At 46.7% G+C, this 26134-nt stretch overlaps 1 protein-coding gene across 1 annotated transcript in view; it reads right to left on the minus strand.

Annotated features, from left to right (window-relative positions):
- LOC140398867 (uncharacterized) overlaps nucleotides 1-26134 on the minus strand; it is a 144412-nt gene that overhangs the window by 63651 nt on the left and 54627 nt on the right. Inside the window, exons 17-22 of the mRNA XM_072487809.1 lie at nucleotides 25930-26013; nucleotides 24991-25233; nucleotides 20891-21019; nucleotides 18906-19008; nucleotides 5451-5499; nucleotides 3022-3118 (exon numbers count right to left, since the gene is read on the minus strand). Coding sequence (XP_072343910.1) covers nucleotides 3022-3118; nucleotides 5451-5499; nucleotides 18906-19008; nucleotides 20891-21019; nucleotides 24991-25233; nucleotides 25930-26013 — 705 coding nt within the window. The remainder of the gene's footprint in view (nucleotides 1-3021; nucleotides 3119-5450; nucleotides 5500-18905; nucleotides 19009-20890; nucleotides 21020-24990; nucleotides 25234-25929; nucleotides 26014-26134) is intronic.

Consider the following 26134-nt stretch of genomic DNA (forward strand, 5'->3'; position numbering starts at 1 on the left):
GGCGACACAGGGGAGTGACGGGTGCCTCGGTGTGGTCCCCGATAAGGAATAACCACAGGTTTGTCCCAGGGAAGATGGATGGGGGGGTTTCCAGTGTTGGCAACGAGCAGGAATTAGGAAGCTGAGGGACCTGTTTATAGACGGGACGTTTGCAAGTCTGGGAGCGCTAGAAGAAAAATATAAGTTGCCCCCAGGGAATGCATTCCGGTATATGCAAGTGAGGGCATTTGCGAGGCAACAGGTGAGGGAATTTCCGCAGCTCCCGACGCAGGGGATCCAAGACAGAGTGATTTCTGGGGTATGGGTCGGAGAGGGCAAAGTGTCCAAAATATACCGGGAGATGAGGGACAAGGGGGAGGCGATGATAGAGGAGCTGAAGGGAAAATGGGAAGAGGAGCTGGGGGAAGAGATTGAGGAGGGGCTATGGGCTGATGCCCGAAGTAGGGTAAATTCCTCATCCTAGTGTGCCAGGCTTAGCCTGATTCAATTTAAGGTTCTACATAGAGCACATATGACGGGAGCAAGACTGAGCAGGTTTTTCGGGGTGGAGGACAGGTGTGGGAGGGGCTCGGGAAGCTCGGCGAACCACACACACATGTTCTGGTCGTGCCCGGCACTGCATGAGTTCTGGGGGGGGGCGTGGCAAGGGTAATTTCGAAGGTGAAGGTCCGGTCAAGCCAGGCTGGGGGTTAGCTATATTTGGGGCTGCGGAACAGCCGGGAGTGCAGGAGGCGAAAGAGGCCGATATTTTGGCCTTTGCGTCCCTAGTAGCCCGGCGTAGGATTCTACTCATGTGGAAGGAAGCGAAAACCCCCCCAGGCGTGGAGGCCTGGATAAACGACATGGCAGGGTTCATAAGATTGGAACGAATAAAATTTGCGTTGAGAGGATCGGCTCAGGGGTTCTCCAGGCGGTGGCAACCGTTCCTTGACTATCTCGCGGAACGATAATGAAAAGATAGAAATGACAGCAGCAGCAACACAGGGGGGGAGGGGGGGGGGCGGGGCAGAAGGGGGGAGAGCACTATTTTGTGTTTTTGCTATTTGTTTTTTTTTCAAGTTGTTGTTGTTAGTTCACTATATTATTTAAATAATGTTATTTACCAGTTAATGTATAATCCCTTGTTGAGTTGTAAAAACGGAAACATTTTTGTTTTTGGAAAAATTTTAATAAAATATATATATTTTTTTAAAGTTTTGCCGTGAATCTCCATATATATGCACATTTCCACACAGGCTGAATGAATCAGAACGGTGGCATCCACTTTCATCCAGTTAGCTCGGTCCAGCAGATTTAAAGAAAAATACAATCAATCATGTTAATGGATGCCCAGGAAATCTTCGACATGATTAATTCTGACCCGAGAGCGGCATGTGGCACAGTGGTTAGCACTCCCGCCTACCGGGTTCGAATCCCGGCCCTGGATCACTGTCTGTGTGGTGCTTGCACATTCTCCCCATGTCTGCGTGGGTTTCACCCTCACAACCCAAAGGTGTGCAGGCTAGGTGGATTGTCCATGTGAAATTGCCCCTTAATTGGGTTCTCTAAATTTTAAAAAATACTATTAATTCTGACCCAACCTCCAGGACCACAAAACTCAACCGGGTCAAACTGTAAATCAGAAACAAGTGTAAATAGGTCCGAGTTTTGAGGACAGCTAGCACTCGCTCAGGGTCTCCCGAGGCGGGCCCATGAGGTCCCAGGCTCTGGGTAGGTCCGGCGCAGGCACATTCAAGTGAAACTAAGTATGCCCCTGAATGTGCAAATCTGGGTCCCGTCCTCAACGGGCGGGATCCAGATAGCGACACCTCATGAGGACTCATTAGATCCCACAATCGCGCCCATTACCACAATGCTGCCGTGATGCAAGAAGAATGAGAAGGCAATGTAAACTTTAAGGGAGGTTTATGAAAAGAAGCATAATGTCCACAAGCAAGGAAGTTATGCCAAGCCTGTCTAAACCTCAGCTGGAGTATTGTGCCCAATTCTGGGAACCACGTAAAGGGAGGCACTGGAGAGATTGTGGGATTTACCGGAACCAGGTAAGATCCCAGAAACCGGGATTACTCTCCTTGAAATGAAATGAAAATGAAATGAAAATCACTTATTGTCACAAGGAGGCTTCAAATGAAGTTACTGTGAAAAGCCCCTAGTCGCCACATTCCGGTGCCTGTTTGGGGAGGCTGGTACGGGAATTGAACTGTGCTGCTGGCCTGCCTTGGTCTGCTTTAAAAGCCAGCGATTTAGCCCAGTGTGCTAAACCAGCCCCTGCAACAGAAACGGTTAAGGAAAGATTTGATAGGTGCTCAAAATTATGAAGGGTTTTGGTCAAGTAAATAACAAGAATCGGTTTCCATTGGCAACCAGAGAACACGGATTTAAGATAATTGACAAAAGAATCAGAGGACGACGAGAATTGCATTTCGACAAAGGTAATTTATGGTGATGCGGAACACACGACCTGAAAGGGCGGTGCAAGCAGATTCGAAAATAACTTTCAACAGAGAGTTGGATAAATACTTGAAAAGGGAACATTTTCAGGACTGTCGGGAGAAGAGTGGAGGGGAATGGGAGTAAATGGGAAAGGTTTTCCAAACAGCCAGTCCAGGCTCATTGGGCCTTCTGTGCTCAAAGCATCTAGAATATCTCGATCGTCTGGGCTCCGCTTGTGATCAAGGCAAGAGTTTGGACACCCCTGCATTAAGACTTCAGTACATTTGCTCACAATTCCAAGCTCAAATTGCCTCAAATGGTTACCGTTCTGCAAGATGGAATACCACGGTACACAATTAATTTTGATGGCGTTACCAGATTCCAGCTGCAACCTTACGTCCACAGATTATGTAGCTTTGTTATGTTTTAGTTCAGCTATCACTTTGTCATTTGGAAATTACAGTCTTCCTTAAGTTCTCATTCCGTCTCATTCTTAAGCAAAGGACACCAGTATAGCAGCACCTTTCCCTGGTAATGAGAAATTCACCTATGACACCAAAGCTGCAGAGTGAATCCGGAATCCCTTACCTGTGGGAGAAGGGGTGACAAAGCTTGATACGGATGACGAGGATTCTGTCAGACTTGAAGCAGGGGATCCCATCGTAGTCAGCCCATTCAACGATACCTGTACCATTAAGCAGATATTCAGTTCAGAAAGTAACAGCACAGTGCCTTTAGCAACTGATGTAGTCAGTGAAACGGTAATGAGTGCATTTACGCATTGCCTCACCTCGCCCTGTAAGTCATGTGCAAAAGGATTTTGCCTGATAAAATCTGCATTGATTCATTTGGTCCTTATATGTATTTAAAATAAATTTATAATACCCAATTCATTTTTTCCTCCCCAATTAAGAGGAAATTTAGCGTAGCCAATCCACCTACCCTGCACATTTTTGGGTTGTGGGGGTGAAACCCATGTAGACACGGGGAGAATGTGCAAACTCCACATGGACAGTGACCCGGAGCCGGTATCGAACCAGGGTTCTCGGCGCCGTGAGGCAGCAGTGCTAACCACTATGCCGTGTCACCCTTAAAAAAAAAAAACATAATTAACTGAAAATAGCAAATCAACTGCCAGTATCCAAAATCACTTCCTATTGCAGCGCAGAGGCACCTGGGTGTCCTATTGCAAATGATTAGCATGGAGGTTTACAAGTCATTTGGAAAGGTAATGCAACTCTATTGTTTATTGTGAGTGGAATTCAATACAAAAAAGTAGAGAGGTTCTGCTTTAGTTATACAGGGTATTGGTGGGACCACATCTGTGTACAGAATTGATCTCCTTATTTAAGGAATGATGTAAATGTGTTAGAAGCAGTTCAGAGAAGGTTTACTGGATTGATACCTGGAACGGGCAGGATGTAGGAAAGGTAAGAGAGGCAAGGCTTGTTTAGAAGAGTAAAAGGGGACTTGATTGAAACATACAAGGTCCTGAGGGGATAAAACCAAATTACTGCGGATGCTGGAATCTGAAACCAAAGAGCAAATGCTGGAAAATCTCAAGCAGATCTGGCAGTATCTGTAGGGAGAGAAAAGAGCTGACGTTTTGAGCCCAGATGACCCTTTGTCAAAGCTAAAGGACATAGAAAGTGGGAAATATTTATACTGTCGAGTGAGAGAGTGAAAGATGAGACATAGCCACAGAAACCAGGGGAACAGAGTGCTAACAGCCACAGAAACCAAGGGAAAGAGTGCTAATGGCAGTAATGGTATCTGTGGCTGTCAGTAGCCTGTTCCCTTGGTTTCTGTGACTATGACTCTTCTGGGGCTGGTTTAGCACAGGGCTAAATCGCTGGCTTTGAAAGCAGACCAAGGCAGGCCAGCAGCACGGTTCAATTCCCGTATCAGCCTCCCCGAACAGGCGTCGGAATGTGACGACTAGGGGCTTTTCGCAGTAACATCATTGAAGCCTACTTGTTACGATAAGCGATTTTTCATTTCATTTTTTCATTTCATTTCTTTCATTCTCTCACTCGACAGCATCAATATTTCCCACTTCCTCCGTCCTTTAGCTTTGACACAGGGTCACCTGGACTCGAAACGTTAGCTCTTTTCTCTCCCTACAGATGCTGCCGGACCTGCTGAGTTGTTCCAGCATTTTCTCTTTGGTTCAAGATTCTGATTGACACGGTCGATGCAAAAGTTTCCTCTTGGCGGGGAACCCAGAACCAGGGATCCCAGTTTAAAAATAAGAGGTTGCCCATTTAAAACAGATGAGGAGAATGATTTTCTCTCAAGAGGGCTGAGGGTCTCTGGAACTCTCTTCCTCAGAAGGCAGTGGAAGCAGAGTCTTTGACTATTTATACGGCAGAGCTGGATAGATTCTTGATGAGCAAGAGGGTGTACAGTTATCGGGGGGTGGGTGGGGACGTGAAGCTGCCGTTACAATCAGCGCCAAAATGATCTTCCTGAATGGTGCAGCAGGCTCGAGGGGCAGAGTGGCCTTAAACCCTCTCCTAATTCACATTGTCGTATTCCCTCCCAACACGTGGAGTGTTCCTCTCTTCCTTAATATATATACGGATCAATAACAATAAGCGATTTTTACTTCATTTCATTGTATAGGATTTCCCTTCAAGCAAGCAATTCTCAATAAGACAAAAAAAAATAAAGAGATTTGCATAAGACCAACTCCGATTTCTCCACTCATTACATCATTTCCCCCTTTAACAGGATTTTATTAATTCAAAGATTTTTTTTGGCACCTTTCAGCCTTCCTTCAAACTGAAATAGCCCCTCTGAACCTTCCCGAGTGACCTCCACCCTAAACCGGTGGCTCCTGTCGTACCCACACAGCTGCCTCACATAGTTAGCCCCCCCTCCCAGTGTCATGTGACTGAACCCCTACCCCACGCTTCACAACCTCCACCAGGTCACAGAATGCAAACCCACGCACAGCTGAATTGCCACAACCAGGTCTGCATGTGCTAGATCCGCGGGCACGGGAAAAACCTTACCGGTTTGATCTGGCTGCCAATCTCTGTCTCAGACGTTGGCACAGAAGGGCTGGAGGGAGAGCGAGAGAGAGAGAAATCAGAGTACATATTAGTTGAAGCACCGCACCTGAAAATACTCAAAACGATATGGACACCAATGACTGAATCCCGCAGTGTCCCGGAAAATTTCAAATATTTTCCGGCCACCTTTACGAGGGCAAAGAGGAACATTCTCAAAAAAATAAATAAAATTGGAAGGCTCGGTGTACATGAGGGCCAACCACAACACTGAAGGAGGAAAGAAGGAAAGCAGCATGTAGAGAATTTCTTTTTTTTTTTCATGTGACGTGGACATCACTGGCAAGGCCAGTACTTGTTGCCCATCTCGAATTGCCCTTGAATTGAGTGGCTTGCTGTTCAGAGTAAACCGCATCTCTTCAGGTCTGGAGTCACGAGTAGGCCAGACCAGGTGAGGATGGCACATTCCCTCTTCTTTCCCCCACCCCAAAGGATATTCATGAACCAGATGGGTTTTTCCGACAATTGATGATCGGTTCACTATCACCATTATTGAGACAAACCTTTTCAATCAATAAATCTGAATATATTTAAATTCCACCAGTTGCCGCGGGATTTGAACCTGGTGTTCCCAGAGCAGGAAGCCTGGGTCCCTGGATTACTAACCAGCTCAGTGACATTACCACTATGTAACCATTGAGTCTGTATACACCTCCCGCTGCCTCAGGAAGGCAGACAGCATTATCAGAGACGCCTCCCACTCAGGCGTTGCCTTCTTCCAGACCCTTCCGTCAGGCAGACGGTACAGAAGTCTGAAGATCCGCACATCCAGACATAGGACCAGCTTCTTCCCCACAGCTACTAGATTCCTCAACGACTCCCCCTCTGACTGATCTGTTCCCTGTAAGAACACTATTCACGACGCCCTATGCTGCTCTTGCTCTTTATTAGCTTTGTTTGGCCCCTTGTTCCGCACTGTAACCAATCACTATTTGTCGATGTACCATTTGTCAATGTTCTCTGTTGATTATTCTTTTCGTCTACTATGTACGGACTGTGTACGTTCCCTCGGCCGCAGAAAAATACTTTTCACTGTACTTCGGTACATGTGACAATAAATCAAATCAAATCACCCCCCCCCCCCCCCCCTCCTCAGAACACCAGAGCTCAAGGCCTTGCCAGCTGAAGATATGACCACCAAAAGTGTAATGATGTTAATCAAGATGTTCAAATGGTCAGAAGTGAAGGGATTTAGAGATCATGGAGGGTTACTGGACTGGAGGAGATGGTGAGGGGGAGGCCACGGAGGGATTTTGAAACCAAGGATGAAAAATTTAAAATCTTGGCATTGCCAGGCGCCAAGATCCCATACTCCGAGTGGATGAAACAAGTCCACAATTTGTTGAGTCTATGTTGCAAATCCTCCATTTTATGGAACGTGCAACAATTCCACATCCCAGTTTCTGAAAAATAAGATTCGATCCTGGATAAAAGGCACTCTCTCTTTGTATTCTGCCAGTCCACTCGTATAACCTCGTCACATTTGCAGTTACTACTCTTTAATTCCAATAGTTTCCAAGGCATAACTGTTATGACATACACTGAGGTTGCTGCCTGGTTTGTTACTGTGACAGTCACATCATCCTTGGCAACTTCCTTCAAAAATGTATTTATTATTTCCCTTTGTTCATTTATGTCTTGAAGACAGGTGGGCTTGGCACATATGTTTCCTAGACTTTTAGATTACATGAAATTACAATTGCGTTGCATCCAATGTTCTTCCTCATCAAATTCCAAGATGGATTCAAAAATTTACAAAAAACACCAAGTTAAAAAGGGATCATCAGGAGCATTTATTGGAATAGAGTTGCTCAGGAGAAGAGAGAGTTCCAGAGTGTAAGTTTGTACAGAAGTTGTAAAATGTTTCAGGGTAGCATCAGAGGAACAGGAGGCGGCCATTTTAAACCCTTGAGCTTTTCGGTGAGATCATGGCTGATCTGGGATCTAACTCCAGATAACCACTTGCCTCAGAGGGTTGTATTGTCATTATGGCACAGGAGGAGGCAATTCGAGCCATCACACAGGCAATGCGCCAAACAATCCAGTCAGCTCCATTTCCCGGCTTCATTGCCGCAGCTCTGAATGTTTGCTTCCCCAAAGTGCCCGCCAATTTATTTTGGGAATTATTCCTCCTCTCTGCTTCCACCACCAGCGGGGACAGCTAATTTCAGATTACTACTCGCTGCAGTAAAGACCTCTTCCTCACAATCCCCTCTACATCTCTCGCCAAAACATTCAATCTGTGCCCCTCAGTCCTTGTACCTCCAGCCAATGGGAACAGCTTTACTTGGTCTACCTTATCTAAACGCGTTATAATCTTGTGCACCTCTAGATCTCCCCCCCCCCCCCCCGCCAATCTCCTTCGCTCCCAGGAAAACAATCCAGGTTCTCCAACCCCACCTTGTAGCAAAATTCCTCTATTCCTGAACCACGATCCCTGAACCATTCTGGTAAACCTTCTCTGCACTCTCTGAAGGATCCTCACATCCTGGGGGGGACCAGAACACGATCCAATAGCTTAGTTGTGGCCCAAGCCAAATCTTCATAGATATTAGGCACAACTTCACTAGTTTTGTTCAAAATACTTCTATTTATGAAGTTGAAAACCCCATTTAGCTAGCTAACTACTTTCTCAATATGTCCCGGCACCTTAGAGGACAATATCCCTTAATGACTTTGCATAACACCCTTGGTGTTTCCCAATTTCACTTATAAAAGTTCTGGCTCTAATTTTTAGGCAATGCCCTGCAATCCTAGACTGCCCAACGAGGAGAAATAGTTTATCTTTACTTACCCTTCTGTTCCCCTAGAGTCCTCGAATCGTACAGCACAGAAAAGGCCCTGCGGCCCATTGCTTCTGCACCGGTCAAACACAACCACCTAACCCTTCTCATCCCATTTTCAAGCACTTGGGCAAATCTGTCAAAAATTGAGTCTACTCAAACCATCGCGAGATAGTCGACATCAAAGGAAAAATGTTAACGATGTATTGTATTACACTTTCCTGACTGGGAACTATATTATCACACTCAGTCACATATCAGAGCAAAAATGGTATTTACACTCATTGACTGAATTGTATCACTGTTCAGAGGATATTGTTAAACTAGAAAGAGTGCAGAAGAGATTTACGAGGATGCTACCAGGACTTGATGGTCTGAGCTATAATGAGAGGCTGCAGAGGCTGGGACTTGTTTCTCTGGAGCGTAGGAGGCTTAGGGGCGATCTTATAGAGGTCTATAAAATAATGAGGGGCATAGATAATGTAGATAGTCAACATCTTTTCCCAAAGGGGGCCAGCATGATGGTGCGGTGGTTAACACTGCTGCTTCACGGTGCCGAGGTCCCAGGTTCAATCCCGGCTCTGGGTCACTGTCTGCGTGGAGTTTGCACATTCTCCCCGCCTCTGCGTAGGTTTCGCCCCCACAAACCAAAGATGTGCAGAATAGGTGGATTGGCTATGCTAAATTGCCCCTTAATTGGAAAAGATGAATTGGGTACTCTAAATTTATATTAAAAAAATATATTTTCCCAAAGGTAGAGGAGTCTCGAACTAGAGGGCATAGATTTAAGGTGAGAGGCGAGAGATAGAGGGGAAATTTCTTCACACATAGCGTGGTGAGCATCTGGAACGAGCTGCCAGAGGCAGTGGTAGAGGCGAGTACAATTTTTTCCTTTAAAAAGCAGTTAGACAATTACATGGGCAGGGTGGGTAGAGAGGGATATGGGCCAAATGCGGGCAAGCGGGACTAGCTTAATGATAGAAACTGGGCGGCATGGTCAAGCTGGGCCGAAGGGCCTGTTTCCATGCTGTAAACATCTATGACTCGGCACGGCCCTTTCCTCGCTATCTCTGCTTCTCTCTTCCCCCTTTCCGAGATGCTTCTTTAAAACCTGCCTATTTGTACCGGTCATCAAATGATGACATCCCTCAGAAGTTCATAGAGACATTTTACAATGCAAAAAGTGCTATTTATGGAAATGGTGCTGTATAAATTGTTGCTGATCTAGCAGAGCCATTGCAAGCCAGATTAATGATGTCAATCACAAGCCCTTTTCATATATCATTGCCGACATGAGGGGCAGGGCTCGGAGCACAATTAATCAAGTCATGCAGGGCAGAGCCAAACATCACTCTGCAGTTTGCAGGCTCCTGTCACTGACGTTATTTGATTTGCGAGTGAGTTGCATTGCCCCCAAGCACGTTTAAAACTAAAATAGAACGGCATTAGCCAGACCTTCCAAAGCCACTGAGCAGCAGCATTAAACTGAGGCAGCAGCCAGTGTAAAACCAACGGGAAATGCTGACAGGAAAGCACAATGGAATTTTGCAACAACAGGACACACGGTTCCTGGAGAGGAAGCGGCCTCCTTCTGCAAGAGTTTGAATACAGAAGTACCAAAAGGTTAAAAATGGAAGTCAGGAGAAAGGGGCGGGGCAGGCCGGCTCGCGACGCGTCATGCGTCCCTGTCCGAGGGAGGAGAGTCGGAGAGCTCAAAGCGATCACCCGGGCAACCGTGGCCGTCCCCCCGCGGCGACGCTTATCATCACAACACTGACGGACCGCCCCCGGCATCACTCATCATCACAACACTGACTGACCTCCCCTGGCAACACTCACCATAATAACACTGACTGACCTCCCCTGGCAACACTCACCATAATAACACTGACTGACCTCCCCTGGCGACACTCACCATAATAACACTGACTGACCTCCCCTGGCGACACTCACCACAATAACACTGACTGACCTTCTCTGGCGACACTCACCATAATAACACTGACTGACCTCCCCTGGTGACACTCACCATAATAACACTGACTGACCTCCCCTGGCATCACTCATCATCACAACACTGACTGACCTCCCCTGGCGACACTCACCATAATAACACTGACTGACCTCCCCTGGCGACACTCACCATAATAACACTGACTGACCTCCCCTGGCGACACTCACCATAATAACACTGACTGACCTCCCCTGGCGACACTCACCATAATAACACTGACTGACCTCCCCTGGCGACACTCACCATAATAACACTGACTGACCTCCCCTGGCAACACTCACCATAATAACACTGACTGACCTCCCCTGGCAACACTCACCATAATAACACTGACTGACCTCCCCATGCGACACTCACCATAATAACACTGACTGACCTCCCCTGGCGACACTCACCATAATAACACTGACTGACCTCCCCTGGCGACACTCACCATAATAACACTGACTGACCTCCCCTGGCAACACTCACCATAATAACACTGACTGACCTCCCCTGGCAACACTCACCATAATAACACTGACTGACCTCCCCTGGCAACACTCACCATAATAACACTGACTGACCCCCCCTGGCGACACTCACCATAATAACACTGACTGACCTCCCCTGGCGACACTCACCATAATAACACTGACTGACCTCCCCTGGCAACACTCACCATAATAACACTGACTGACCTCCCCTGGCGACACTCACCATAATAACACTGACTGACCTCCCCTGGCGACACTCACCATAATAACACTGACTGACCTCCCCTGGCAACACTCACCATAATAACCCTGACTGACCTCCCCTGGCAACACTCACCATAATAACACTGACTGACCTCCCCTGGCAACACTCACCATAATAACACTGACTGACCTCCCCTGGCAACACACACCTAATAACACTGACTGACCTCCCCTGGCGACACTCACCATAATAACACTGACTGACCTCCCCTGGCGACACTCACCACAATAACACTGACTGACCTTCTCTGGCGACACTCACCATAATAACACTGACTGACCTCCCCTGGTGACACTCACCATAATAACACTGACTGACCTCCCCTGGCATCACTCATCATCACAACACTGACTGACCTCCCCTGGCGACACTCACCATAATAACACTGACTGACCTCCCCTGGCGACACTCACCATAATAACACTGACTGACCTCCCCTGGCGACACTCACCATAATAACACTGACTGACCTCCCCTGGCGACACTCACCATAATAACACTGACTGACCTCCCCTGGCGACACTCACCATAATAACACTGACTGACCTCCCCTGGCAACACTCACCATAATAACACTGACTGACCTCCCCTGGCAACACTCACCATAATAACACTGACTGACCTCCCCATGCGACACTCACCATAATAACACTGACTGACCTCCCCTGGCGACACTCACCATAATAACACTGACTGACCTCCCCTGGCGACACTCACCATAATAACACTGACTGACCTCCCCTGGCAACACTCACCATAATAACACTGACTGACCTCCCCTGGCAACACTCACCATAATAACACTGACTGACCTCCCCTGGCAACACTCACCATAATAACACTGACTGACCCCCCCTGGCGACACTCACCATAATAACACTGACTGACCTCCCCTGGCGACACTCACCATAATAACACTGACTGACCTCCCCTGGCAACACTCACCATAATAACACTGACTGACCTCCCCTGGCGACACTCACCATAATAACACTGACTGACCTCCCCTGGCGACACTCACCATAATAACACTGACTGACCTCCCCTGGCAACACTCACCATAATAACACTGACTGACCTCCCCTGGCAACACTCACCATAATAACACTGACTGACCTCCCCTGGCAACACTCACCATAATAACACTGACTGACCTCCCCTGGCAACACACACCTAATAACACTGACTGACCTCCCCTGGCGACACTCACCATAATAACACTGACTGACCTCCCCTGGCGACACTCACCATAATAACACTGACTGACCTCCCCTGGCAACACTCACCATAATAACACTGACTGACCTCCCCTGGCAACACTCACCATAATAACACTGACTGACCTCCCCATGCGACACTCACCATAATAACACTGACTGACCTCCCCTGGCGACACTCACTATAATAACACTGACTGACCTCCCCTGGCGACACTCACCATAATAACACTGACTGACCTCCCCTGGCAACACTCACCATAATAACACTGACTGACCTCCCCTGGCAACACTCACCATAATAACACTGACTGACCTCCCCTGGCAACACTCACCATAATAACACTGACTGACCCCCCCTGGCGACACTCACCATAATAACACTGACTGACCTCCCCTGGCGACACTCACCATAATAACACTGACTGACCTCCCCTGGCGACACTCACCATAATAACACTGACTGACCTCCCCTGGCGACACTCACCATAATAACACTGACTGACCTCCCCTGGCGACACTCACCATAATAACACTGACTGACCTCCCCTGGCGACACTCACCATAATAACACTGACTGACCTCCCCTGGCAACACTCACCATAATAACACTGACTGACCTCCCCTGGCGACACTCACCATAATAACACTGACTGACCTCCCCTGGCGACACTCACCATAATAACACTGACTGACCTCCCCTGGCGACACTCACCATAATAACACTGACTGACCTCCCCTGGCAACACTCACCATAATAACACTGACTGACCTCCCCTGGCAACACTCACCATAATAACACTGACTGACCTCCCCTGGCAACACTCACCATAATAACACTGACTGACCTCCCCTGGCGACACTCACCATAATAACACTGACTGACCTCCCCTGGCAACACTCACCATAATAACTGACTGACCTCCCCTGGCGACACTCACCATAATAACACTGACTGACCTCCCCTGGCAACACTCACCATAATAACACTGACTGACCTCCCCCGGCGACACTCACCATAATAACACTGACTGACCTCCCCTGGCAACACTCACCATAATAACACTGACCGACGTCCCCCGGCGACACTCACCATAATAACACTGACTGACCTCCCCTGGCAACACTCACCATAATAACACTGACTGACAAAAAAAAAAAATGGAAGTCAGCAAGATGCCGAAAACAGCGCCCCTGTGGGGCATCAGTCAACAGCAAAATATAAGTGAGGGGAACTGATGGCAATGGACAGGCATGAGAAGATGGTAATAATAACCATTGTCGATTGCTGTAAAAACCCATCTGGTTCTCCATTAGGGAAGAAAATCTGTCACCCGTACATAATAATAACAATCTTTATTATTGTCACATTAATACTGCAATGAAATTACTGTGAAAATCCCCTTGTCACCACACTCCGGCGCCGGTTTGGTTACACAGAGGGAGAATTCAGAATGTCCAAATCACCTAACCTGCCCGTCTTTTGGATGGGCGGAAACCGGAGTCCCCGGAGGAAACCCACGCAGACTCGGGGAGAACGTGCAGACTCCGCTCAGGCAGTGACCCAAGCCGGGAATCGAACCTGGAACCCTGGAGCTGTAAAGCAACAGTGCTAACCATTGTGCTACCATGCCAGCCATTATCGGGGTGGGTGGGGGAAAAGAGGGCAGAGAGACGAAGGAGAGGGGGAGGTGAAAATGACAGGGAAGCCGATGGGGACCAGAGGAAAGTGGGGGAACGCAGGGTGCAGAGGAAGGTACTGATTGTAACCAAGGCAGCAAGTCTGAAGCTGCAATTTCCATGGTCAACAAAGTTCATGGCCCTGACATCTGCCCAGTCTGAGGTTTCTCTCGCTGAGTATTGATAGAGGCACAGGTGATGGAATACGCTGAGTTTTTAAAAAAGCGATAGGCATGAAAATACTTCTCCAAGCAAATACGCTGCAGCTGCTGGGAGAAGTCTCGGACCCAGAGACACAACTTTAACTGAATGCCAAGTCATTCAGCTGAGACGTTAGGAAACATTTCAACCCACAATAAGCAGGAGATGCTGACTCAATTATTCACTTTAAATCAGAGATCGATTGCTAATTTAGTAGCCACGGATAAAAGGGGCTGAACAAGGCAGCTGGATGGAGTTAAGGTATAGGCATTTCTGCCATGATCTTATTGAATGGTGGAACATGTTTGATGGGCTGAATGGCCTCATCCTGTTTCTATGACTGAGGATTGATGGCGTCAAAGTTACCTTGTTCCACACTGACACAATTGACAGTTACATGGGCAGGATGGGTATAGAGGGATAGGGGCCAAATGCGGGCAAGTGGGACTAGCTTAGTGATAGAAACTGGGCAGCATGGACAAGCTGGGCAATTGCCCTGAAAAGGGATTAAATGCTCCCAGTCATTTTTTTTTTTACATTATATTTCACATTAATTCCAGGTGAAAGCGTTTTTATCTGTCAGGGATTTAAATCGCCCTGGATCAGGATGTAACCCTGCTGACAGCTTAAAGAATACATTAGAGGCTCATGAAGATTAGCAATAGCACTGTGCTTTCCCAGCAGGCTACTAAACTGCACGGACATCTGCCTTCTAATCCAAGCCACTGGGATTCAGCCCGGACATTTTACCTCCAAACTTCCCACAGAATAATAGACTTTAAAATTAAATACATTCTCGGGTGCCACGGCGCCTGGAGCACGTAGATAGGACCCAAAGGCTGCAGCCCCCCAATTAATCCTGCTGAGCTCTGCTCTCTCCCCATAGCCCTGTAAATGGTTCCTTTTCAATGGGGCAGTTCCCATGTTACCAAAAGAATATCGAGGCAGCACACGTGGAATCAAGGTGAATACCATGGAACGGAGGTGAACGGCACGGGCGCATTTAAGGGAAAACTCACTCAGGGGACAAAGGAAGAGGAGGATTTGGAATGGGAGGGGCTGGTTTGGCAGTGGGCTAAACAGCTGGCGTGGAATGTAGAACACAGCCAGCAGCGCGGGTTCAATTCCCGTACCAGCCTCCCCGAACAGGCGGCGGAATGTGGCAACTGGGGGCTTTGCACAGTAACTTCATTTGAAGCCTACTTGTGACAATAAGCCATTATTATTATTATTTGTTGAGAGGACGATTATGAAGAGGGATTTGAGGAAGCGCGTATGGAGCATAAACACCGACAGGGACCCATTTCTATGCCGCAAATACTGCGTGAGGTTATTGTATGTAATATATTGCGCCAAAGGCTGCCATGCCAGCACCTGCTGCCATTTTGAAAAAGCTCCATCCACCCCAGGCCATTCTCGCCTGAACCAGAGCAGCAATGGTGCCACCTAAAGGCGACTTTACAAAGTGCAGCATGATCCACTGCAGAGCAAAACCAATTCTGTGCGAAAATTCCTGACTTTAAACAGTAATGCCTTTAAAGTCTTTGCTCAGAGAGCAGTAAGGGCGTGGAATGCCCTGCCTGCAACAGTAGTGGACTCGCCAACACGAAGGGCATTCAAATGGTCATTGGATAGACATATGGACGGTAAGGGAATAGTGTAGATGGGCTTTAGAGTGGTTTCACAGGTCGGCGCAACATCGAGGGCCGAAGGGCCTGTACCGCGCTGTAATGTTCTATGTTCTATATGCTCTTGTGACCACAGGTATACTCTTGCAGCACTTGGGAGAGTTCTGCCCTGTTGGTGGTTTTTGAACCAGCCGCTTGTCAGTCGGGTTTAATCTTTCCGCTGGGTTCGTGATTTCCAGATCATGTGGAGCTGCTGAAGCACATTGAATCTGGAAGATTTCACATTCTGTTGTAGCATCTTCAACTTTCTTCCCGGGGAGCGCTGCTCTCAACAGTATGCCTGTTCCGCACATCTGTTTTACCAGCTTGTATATCATGCCCAGGTTAGCATCTCTGCATATGACGTAACATTCTTTGCAGACGCTTTGGAACAGAGAATAGCGGTTTGAAAAAATGCTTTGAAGTGTCCACATCATCTCCAGACTATCCCCAGTGGAATAGAAAGTCTGCGACGGCAGTAAAAATCACCAAAGGAATCAACAAATCGAGCAAATTAGGGGCACCATTTTCTCACGTGTATACAACGCAATCTTCGAGTGGAGAAACACACTGATGGAGGCACGGAAAGTAGACGAGTCCAAAGACTAATGTCACATCACACGCAAAAAGGTGCAAAAAAGGTACTGAAACCGGAAGCAGTGAACAAATCCAGGTTAAACAGCAGAAAGTGAAATTTCATTTGGACCACACTGCCTGGCCATTGCCAGAGCTGAGCATTTGAGTACCAGTCAGGGTAAAAACTTTCAACACTCTCAACAGGAGTCAATCCACGTGGAAACTCGAGACGTGCAAAGAGAAATTGTCAGCTCACCCGTAAGCGGTAGGAATGAGTGACCAAATGTGCAAGCGCAACTGCAAGCATGTACAAATAACTAGTGAAGCTGTGCCCTGACGGCCGTCAGTCTGTCAGCAAGGAAGGATCTCATGAGTTGTATTGAGCTTGGGACTATCAACCCGAGAGGTCCGCGGGTCCCCCAACAATGGAAATAGAACAGGTACCACGGCAACAAGGGGACTGTACAGTGGTTAGCACTGCTACCACACTACTAAGTGCTCTTTCCGAGGGTCGGTGCAGACTCGATGGCCCAAATGGCCTCTTTCTGAACTGCGGAATTCTATGGATTCTTCTATGGATTCTCAGTACCATGGAAATGAAGCTCTCCAGGTTAAATGTCACCCGGATGAACAGCCAATGACAATGCCCACACATTTCATGAAGAGGACTGCGTGGTTTAAACTCTGTATTCAATGCAGGTGCAGAGACTGACTAGCGCAACAAGTAGTAGTAAATGCACAAGAGCAGGGGGTGTATAGTGGGTAACTCACAGTTACACATGATTATGTATGCAAATAGTTTTCTGTTCCTTAAGAAAAGGGGGATGTTTGGGTTTTGAAATGCAATAGTGCTACATATCCTCTGTGGCTTACTGTGACCACTGCCATGAGGGAAACTTTAAGCTGCAATCTTACAATGAGTTAAATAAAGACCTACAATGAGAAAAAGCTCTGCAATCTTCAAACATGAAGCCGGACGAGAGAGCTGAAGCCTGCATCTGGCCAAGTAAGTGGAATAATGTCGCAAAGTCGAAGTTGCAAATGCCAGAAACCGGAAATAAAAACAAAATGCTCGAACTACCCAGCAGATCTGGCAGCGTCTGTGAAGAGGGAAACAGAGTTAATGCCTCAGGTCGATAATTGTTCACCAGTACGGAGGACAGATCACAGATCGGAAACTCTAACTCTGTTTGTCTCTCGTGGCCAGGCCTGTAGTCTTGTCGCAGGCAGTTTAAGGATGAAAGGTGGGAGAAAATTAAAAATAGAATTTAGGGCTCAATTTGAGGTTGCTTTCTTGGAACAGAGAAAGTTGAGGGGGTAACATGATTGAGGTATACAAAACTGTTGGAGGGGGGGGGGGGGGGGGGGGGCGGTAGAGATAGAGTAGACAGGATGAACAGGTTTCCCTTGGCAGAGAGTTAAAAATAAACAGAAGCTATATCTCGATTTCAGCTAAATGCAAGTCCTTCCTTCTGCCCTTCTCGTACAGAAACCCAGAACAAAGGATTTGAGTTGTAGGATTCGAGCTTAGCAAATCCCGGGAAAACAATATCACAAAAAAATAAATGCTGCGAGATGACCACAGAAAAACGTCAACTGAGCTGCTTCAAAAAAGATGGAGAGAGTTGGAAAATGGGAGGCATTCAGGGTTACCGGGAGAATCGAGAGAACTATCTCTGTAACAAGATAATTAACAAGACAAATAGAATATTGGCCTTAACCTCAAGGGATTGGAGTAGACAGTGGTGGATGTTATTATTGCATAAAGCGCTGCTCAGACACCTGGAATAAGTGCATTCAGTTCTGGGAACCACACCTTAGGAAGGGTTTACTGTTCTTGGAAGGAAGGCAATGCAGATTATTTATCAGAATGATATGACGAGTTCAATTATGAGGATGTTGCATAAACTACGACTTAGTCTCCCTTGATGGAAGGGGGTGGTAAAATCGGAACATTTAAAATCATAAGGAGTCGATAGGGTAGATGGGAGAGAAACTATTGCTTCAGGTGGACGAGTCTGGAACAAGGGAGAAGGGAACCTGGAACCAGGCCGTTCAGGAGGGGGCAGGAAGCACTTCTTCACGCAAAGAACAGTGGAAATCTGGAACTCTCTCTCCCCCCCCAAACATCCTCCTCTTCATAAGGAACAAAAGACAATTTGCATGCATAATTATTTATAACTGAGTTACCCACTATACACCCACTGAGGTCGATAGGTTACGGGTGCTGAGGGTTATGAACCCGAGGTGAGTGAGATGCAGTGAAAGCACAGTTCTGCCCCAATCTAACTGGGGAGTGCAAGAGCCAGCAGGACTGAATGGCCTCCTCCTGTACCTTCAAAAGGAAGCATTTAAAACAGATGACCGGATAAGAGAAGATTTCCCATTTGCCCATCTCCTTCCAAGGAAAATGTGCCAATTTTGTGCAACATGCTCAATTTAATGCCGGATATCGTTGTAGTAAATAATCTGTATTGCATTTCCTTCCATCGCCCCAAATGGCAAACACTGTTACTCACCCAATGACGGTGAGCAGAGTCTGAGACGAGCCTGTATCTTTCAGGAATTGAACACCAGTGGGCGGGACAGCTTCCTTTTGTTCAGGCTCTGCGACACTTGGAACTAAATTCAACAAAGATAAAAACCACGTTCAAAATAAATCACCTCTCAACTAAATACCCCTTCTTCCCGGTCTCCAATGGAACAGTTTTAGACGATTGCAATGTTAGAAAATGTTTGTACCATGCTTAAGTCATAACAGTTGTCTATTTTGTAGGTTCTTGCCTGCATCCAAGTGTAAAGAAAACCCAATTTGCACTTCATGCACAATCTGAACTTCCATGTACAACCTGAACCGGCTGCCCCAGAGTGTGGCTGACCTACACTGGTTCCTGGTGTGGGAAATGTTTTTAAATTCTCAGCCACGTTTTCAAATCCCTCCGCGGTCTCAACCTTTCTTCCCGTTTCTTTTAACTCCACCAACTCGCTGACATACCTGCACTCCTCCAACTCGAGCCTCTTACACATCGTTCATTTTAATCACTCCACCGCAAATGCCAATGCCCTCAACTGCCCAGGCGCTAAGCGCTGGCAGTCCCTCCGAAACCCCTCTCGACCCCTTTACAACATTCCTTTATGTGGAGATGCCGGCGTTGGACTGGGGTGGGCACAGTAAGAAGTCTTACAACACCAGGTTCAAAGTCCAACAGGTTGGTTTGGAATCACTAGCTTTCGGAGTGTAGCTCCTTCATCAGGTAATGAAGGTGCTGACTCACCTGAGGAAGGAGCAGCGCTCCGAAAGTTAGTGATTCAAAACAAACCTGTTGGACTTTAACCTGGAGTTGTAAGAACATTCCTTTAAACCCATCTCTTTTGACCAAGTTTTTGGTCATCTGCTCTAGTCTTCTTGCATGACCCAATGTCAAAATTTGTCTAATTACACTCTTGGAAACCCAGATATCTTGCTAGTTCAGGGAAGCTAAATGAACATAAGTTGTCGTGTGCTATGAGGAGGTTACAAATGAGAAGATTTTACAACTTGTGTTTCGTCTTTATGAACATTTCAATTGTCTAATAACTTTCAAACAAACTACCTTACATTGGCAAATGCCACGCTAACTGCATATTTAGCGTAAAGCCAGGATCTTGTACAATCTTTATGAGGGGTTTTTGGGAACGGTGTATGTCAGGCAACTGGCCGTGCAGTGATCAAACAATGTCACTGATTATTATTATTATGTTTTAGTCATCAACCCCCCCCCCCCACCCAATATCATGCCTAATAACCAAAGACCACTTATGCATTCCTGTAGTTTGGCGGTGTTGCTGTTGTCATGGCTTGGGAAAAGGCGAAGCCTCAAGGAGTTACACAAAGCACGAGTTCCATTAATTTTCAAATGGAATGGATAAATCCAAAAACAGAACATCAAGATTCAACGATGAGGCAAGTCTATTACGCACCCTCCTCTCAAAATCTCAGGGCCCCACAACATTTCAGACAGGACAAACACAAGGAGTACGAGTCAGAACCAGAGGGTCAGGTTGCCACGGGTAATGGGGCCATAGCTGGACATCCCCTCTCCTCCATCACCAGTGACTGGTGTTCAGCTGATTTGGGGGGGGGGGATTATTTTGTAACGCTCGCGACCTCAGGACACCCCGAAGCACTTTACAGCAAATCAGGTACGTCTGACAGTGTAGCAATGTAGGAAACACAACAGCCAATTTGTGCACCGCCAGCTCCCACAAACAGCAACGCGGAAACGACAGTTAATTTTGCTTTTGTTTCAAAAAGTGATTTAGGTTTCGAATATCGGTCAGGGCCATGGATAATCCGCTTCTCTTCTTCGGAATAGTAACCATGGGATCTTTTATATACCCACGAGGGGTGACAGACAGGACGTTGGTGGAATGCCTCATCCCGAATGACGACCACATCATGGATCTCCAATCAGCTGTGCCCGCCCTCTCTCTCTCAGCCAGTTACGGTCAGTGATCTAGTTACCTGGTGCCTGACTGGTCATCTGTCTCCGCAACGCTGCTTGGGCAGCGGCTTGGGCAGCTGGAAGGCTGGTGGCCGGCTTCTCGGCAGCTGGTACTGCAGCTTTCACCACCTTACCCGTTGATTTCGGAACTGATGGAAATGGGCGGGTGGGTGATGGAAATAAAAAAAAAAACAGTTTTTGAGAAGCCACCTGTGTAAAGCCACGAAATTCCCCACCAGCTCAACAATAACTTGCATTTATATAGCGCCTTTACCATTGCCAAATGTCCCACGGTGCCATCAAACAGAATTTGCCACCAAGCCACAAAGGGAGATATCAGGACAAGTGGCAAAGAGGCTAGGTCAAGAGGTAGGTTTTGGTGTCTAAAAGGAGAGAGAGAGAGAGAGAGAGAAAGGCCATCATGAAATAAATCAAGAGATGTGCAAGAGGCCAGAATTGGAGGAATGCCAAGATCTTGATAGTTTTAGGGCTGGGGGAGGGGTGAGGACACGGGACAGATTCGAACAGAGATCGGAACCAGGAGTCAATGAGGTTCAGCAAATCAGGAGACTTCAGGGTGAACTGAAGATCACGGAGGGTGGAAGCTGGAAAGAACGCACGAGAGTAGCAAAGACTGGCGGTAACGAGATGTGGGTTTACTGTCGCTAGTTTGTTCTTCCTGAATCAATCACTCACGGCTTGGAGCCACCATTTTAAAACATGATAAAATATAAAAGTTTGACTGTTGCAGGATGACACTCTGGCTCAGTTTACGTTTCAGGAAGCTGTGTATTCCATTTCAATTAGATGCAGTTGAGCATGATGGGGATGAAGAGAAATAATGAGCTGGTATTGATTGACGGTTCCTTGGCTGTAGTACCCTACCTCCCATTCCTACATCGTACAACCTTTCGATAAGATGTTCCTAAACAATTCAACTTTTAAACAGTAATTGACGGTTGTTTTTCAGGTCCTTGGCAATATGCTGGTTCTTCAATTCCAAGAGTTGAGGTTCCCTGTACAGACTCAATAATTTAAACTATTTGCACCTCATCATTATGGTTTTGTCAAGTCGGAGACCTCGCCAAGATTCAGGAAAGGGGGGAAAGCACCATTGGGCGTTCTACATTAAAGCTGGGTTGGCACCTTCAATATTGTCAGATAGTAAGAGCTGTAGATACGGAGAAGCTATTTGCCCTGGGTGGAGAGTCCAGGTGACAGTTTCAGGATAAGGGGTTTAGGACTGAGATGAGCAAAAATGTCTTCACTTGGAGAGTTCGGAATCTTTGGCATCTTCTACCCCAGAGACCTATGGATACGCAGTCAGGGAGTATGTCCAAGGTGCAAATTGACAGGTTATTTGGCACCTGGGGAAATCAAGTGATGTTGGGGGCGGGGAGAAACTGGAAATGCTGAAAACACAAAGTGGTCAGACACGCTTCTGGAGGAGAAAAACTAAATTAATGCTTCGGGTTAAACCTTTCATTAGAATACAGATGTTACTCTAATCCCAGGGTAATCGATGAAGTATGAAATCAGGCACACGTACTTTTAGATAATAGGTTTATTTGCAGAATGCAGCATTACATATGTCCACCTCCGACCTACCACCGCCCCAGCAGTCTCTCCCTATACTCTTTTGAACGTATCAATGAAACAAATTGGCTAATTAATAAATTAACAAATTCATTAAAATGATAGTCCCTTAGACAAATAATCTTGGAAGCTTATCAAATCACTGTATGGTTTTGGGTGCAACCGCAGCAGTGCCCACCGGTTGCGGAAGGCTTGAAGCATGTCAGCGGATGTCGCAAGGACACCGGGCCTCGAACACAGCCATAGAATTGGGGCAGACAGTCAGGTTTAAAGACAACTGACATTCCCAGGTGGTGTCCCATCCAAGTACTAACCACAGCCAAGTCTGCTTGGTTTCCAAAAGCAGACAGGTTTGGGCATCTCATAATCTGATCTTTACTATTGTCACAATTACATTAACACAGCAATGGAGTTACTGCGAAAATTCCCTAGTCGCCACACTCGGGTACACAGAGGGAGAATTCAGAGTGTCCAATTCACCTAACAAGCACGTCTTTCGGGACTTGTGGGAGGAAACCGGAGCACCCGGAGGAAACCCACACAGTCACAGGGAGAACTTTCAGACTCCGCACAGACAGTGACCCAAACTGGGAATTGAACCCGGGACCCTGGCGCTGTGAAGCAACGGTGCTAACCACTGCGCTACCCTGCTGCCATTTTCAGACTAGTATAGTCGTAGCCTGTCCTAAGCAAGTAATAAATTGATACCCTTCACTCATGTGTACATAATTAACATCTCATTAATAAGGGGTAGTGCGGGAAGGTGCAACTGAAGGTCAGCCATGATCTTATTGCATGTTGGGGCAGATTTTAAGGGGCCTCCCTATTCCTACTCCTATTTCCTTCAGTCAAATAACCCACATTTGTGCCACCCCTCGTGCAATCCTTACCCCATTCCCATCTCTTCACTTGGGCTGGATGGATCCCTGAGCCTGTTTGGAAGTGCTTGGTTTCATTGCCAGTTAATCTGGGGATTGCAGAATTCCTGGAGAGTTACAGCCAATTAAATTGAGAACCCAGTTTCAGAACAAACAGAGTTACCAAAATATGAAAGCTGTAATTACCTCAATCCATCAGGAAAACCAATCAATTAACCCAGATCCTGCAAACTCCCACAGTAAATCCTTCCTCTTATTCCCCCTCAAGGGGCTGGTTTAGCACAGGGCTAAATCGCTGGCTTTGAAAGCAGACCGAGGCAGGCCAGCAGCACGGTTCAATTCCCGTACCAGTCTCCCCAAACAGGCTCCGGAATGTGGCGACTAGGGGATTTTCACAGTAAATTCATTTGAAGCCTACTTGTGACAATAAGCGATTTCCATTTTTTAAATTTTTATTGGGGTTTATTTAAAATACTTTGTTCTGAATCACGTCAGAATTTGGAACCCATTTGAATAAGTGCAGCTGATTGGCACAAAAGCCAGTTTGTCTCCAGAACTGGTGCGTGAAGAAATTTGTTTAACTTCAACTTTCTTGCCGCTATAGCTTGAAGAAAAACAAATACACAACAGCACATCTTTCCCAAATGTATACGAACATCCCACAACATTGCCGTTTGCCACAGACTAAATGATAATACAGCAGCATCGCTGTTGTGTAATTGTGAAACATTTTATTTGACTGCAAATCCCCCCCCCCCGCCCAAACTCCGGCAAGACATTAAAACCAAGTCTGGCGCGGGGTGATAGATCCCGCAGATACAATGTTGGAAGTTCTCCCCGAGGCTCAGTTAACATCACTAAAATGACCTCGTCATTACTGCACTGCTGTTTGTGGGAGCTTGCTGTGTGAAAATTGGTCGCTGCGTTTCCTATATTTCAGTAATTAAAGCTTCAAAACGACATTCTGTAAACGGCTTTAAAACAACCAAAGATGTGAAAAGTGCTACCATCAAGCCAAGCCTGACACTTGGGCAAACTGCAACGAGTGGGAGATGGGAGGGTAACAATTATAAATAAGTAATAGTGAGGGAAGCCACGGCTCAATAATTCTAACTAAACACGTCACAGGCACAACAATCCAGGAATGCACTTCCTTGGTGAATGGGTTGGTTGCAAAATCAGTGGCTCGTCACACTCTACACCCAGCACAATCTACCCTACATTCAATAAACATTAAGAGCACCATTTTTACAAGCAGTATAAAAACTGCTCTAGAGTTTCAACTTTAGCACAAATGATATTTCACATCTAAAAGTGTAACTTCACAAAATCAGTGCAAGACATTCCATCTTACAATGGAGGAGAAAGACCTCATCGCACGGTCTTGAAGAGAAGGGGAGTTCTCCCTGGGCAATATTCATCCCCAAAGCTACTGTGCAAACTGGATAATAATAATAATCTGGTCATTCATCCCACTGCGGTTTGTGGAAAATTGCTGCGTTCAAACTCACTGCCCCATTTCAGTACACGCAACAGGAGCTACATTACAGTCCTTGGCTCTGAAGGACATTCGGCAGCGGTGGAAGGCTGCAAGTTGTTTCTTGCTACAGTACACCTTGGCCAGAGATTTTACTTCACCCTCTTACCTGTGGTGGGAGCGGGAACTCCAGCAGGCTGAGGTTTGCCGTAAGGCGTTGACTGCGCGGTGATCAGTGCTGGTGGAAACGAGGGCAGCCTCGAGACGGGAGCATGTTTGAATGCTGGCGCCGCCTCCTGTTCCTCGGTCTGAAGACCTTCATGATCCAGGCGCAGTGAAGCAGAGATATGGCTCGTCTCATCCAACTCTCCGAAACATTTTGGTGATATAAACGCTGACCTGGTCAGGTTAGCTGCAGGGGAAGAATACATAGCATGGCACAGATTACCTCCCAGAGAACAAATAGCAGGGCATACTTTCCTTAACAGACAGCACAGACATTTGTTTTTTTTTTAAAGTACGGCCCTCACTATTTAACAGTGTTAAAAGCTATGGATTATACAATGTGGACACAGTAAGAAGTCCTACCGCACCACTGTGCCCACCCCAGTCCAATGCCAAGATCTCCACATCATGGTTATACAATGTGGGCAGAGCTATTACTGTATAACAAGAATATCCCTTCTGCGCAGTGACTTGTTGCCCGGTTGTTTCCTGCTACACTTTGCAGCTTTAACTGCAGCCAGCGTTAAACACACCCCGCACGACAAGAGGGGGATTTGAAGATATTACAGGAGACTAAGAGTAATTGAACATGCTATTGAGGAAGTAGAAATGTCTCTGCCCAAAATGATCAGAGCGCTCAAGTTAATCTACATAGTTAAAAGTTGCTATTTGTTGGTCAATACAAGTCGATTGAAATGTGCAGATGGGGGGCTGTAATTTGACTTTCTGCTTACGGTACTCCGTGTCAGCACAAAATTCTCTGCAGCTCCAGTGACCCATCAGGTCCAAGTGAGCCTGTATCCACTCCCCTTACCCGGTTACAATTAAAGTTTGCGACCGCACACCAAACTCGGCCATTTCATGGAGGGGATTTACTCGTTACCTGGCGCAGTGGATCTCACAGGCGGAGTCTGTCTTTTTGAAAGGAAGTTCCGCAGCTGAGATAGTTTCACTGGAGATAGTTTACCTAAAGATCAGGAAAGGACAATGAAGAAAAATACATTACTCTTGATCAAGTCAATCCAACAGCATGTGGTACAGCAGCAATGTAGCAATGTCAAGGGGCTGGTTTAGCACACTGGGCTAAA

Source organism: Scyliorhinus torazame, chromosome 22 (assembly GCF_047496885.1).
Source record: "Scyliorhinus torazame isolate Kashiwa2021f chromosome 22, sScyTor2.1, whole genome shotgun sequence".
NCBI classification, from domain to species: domain Eukaryota; kingdom Metazoa; phylum Chordata; class Chondrichthyes; order Carcharhiniformes; family Scyliorhinidae; genus Scyliorhinus; species Scyliorhinus torazame.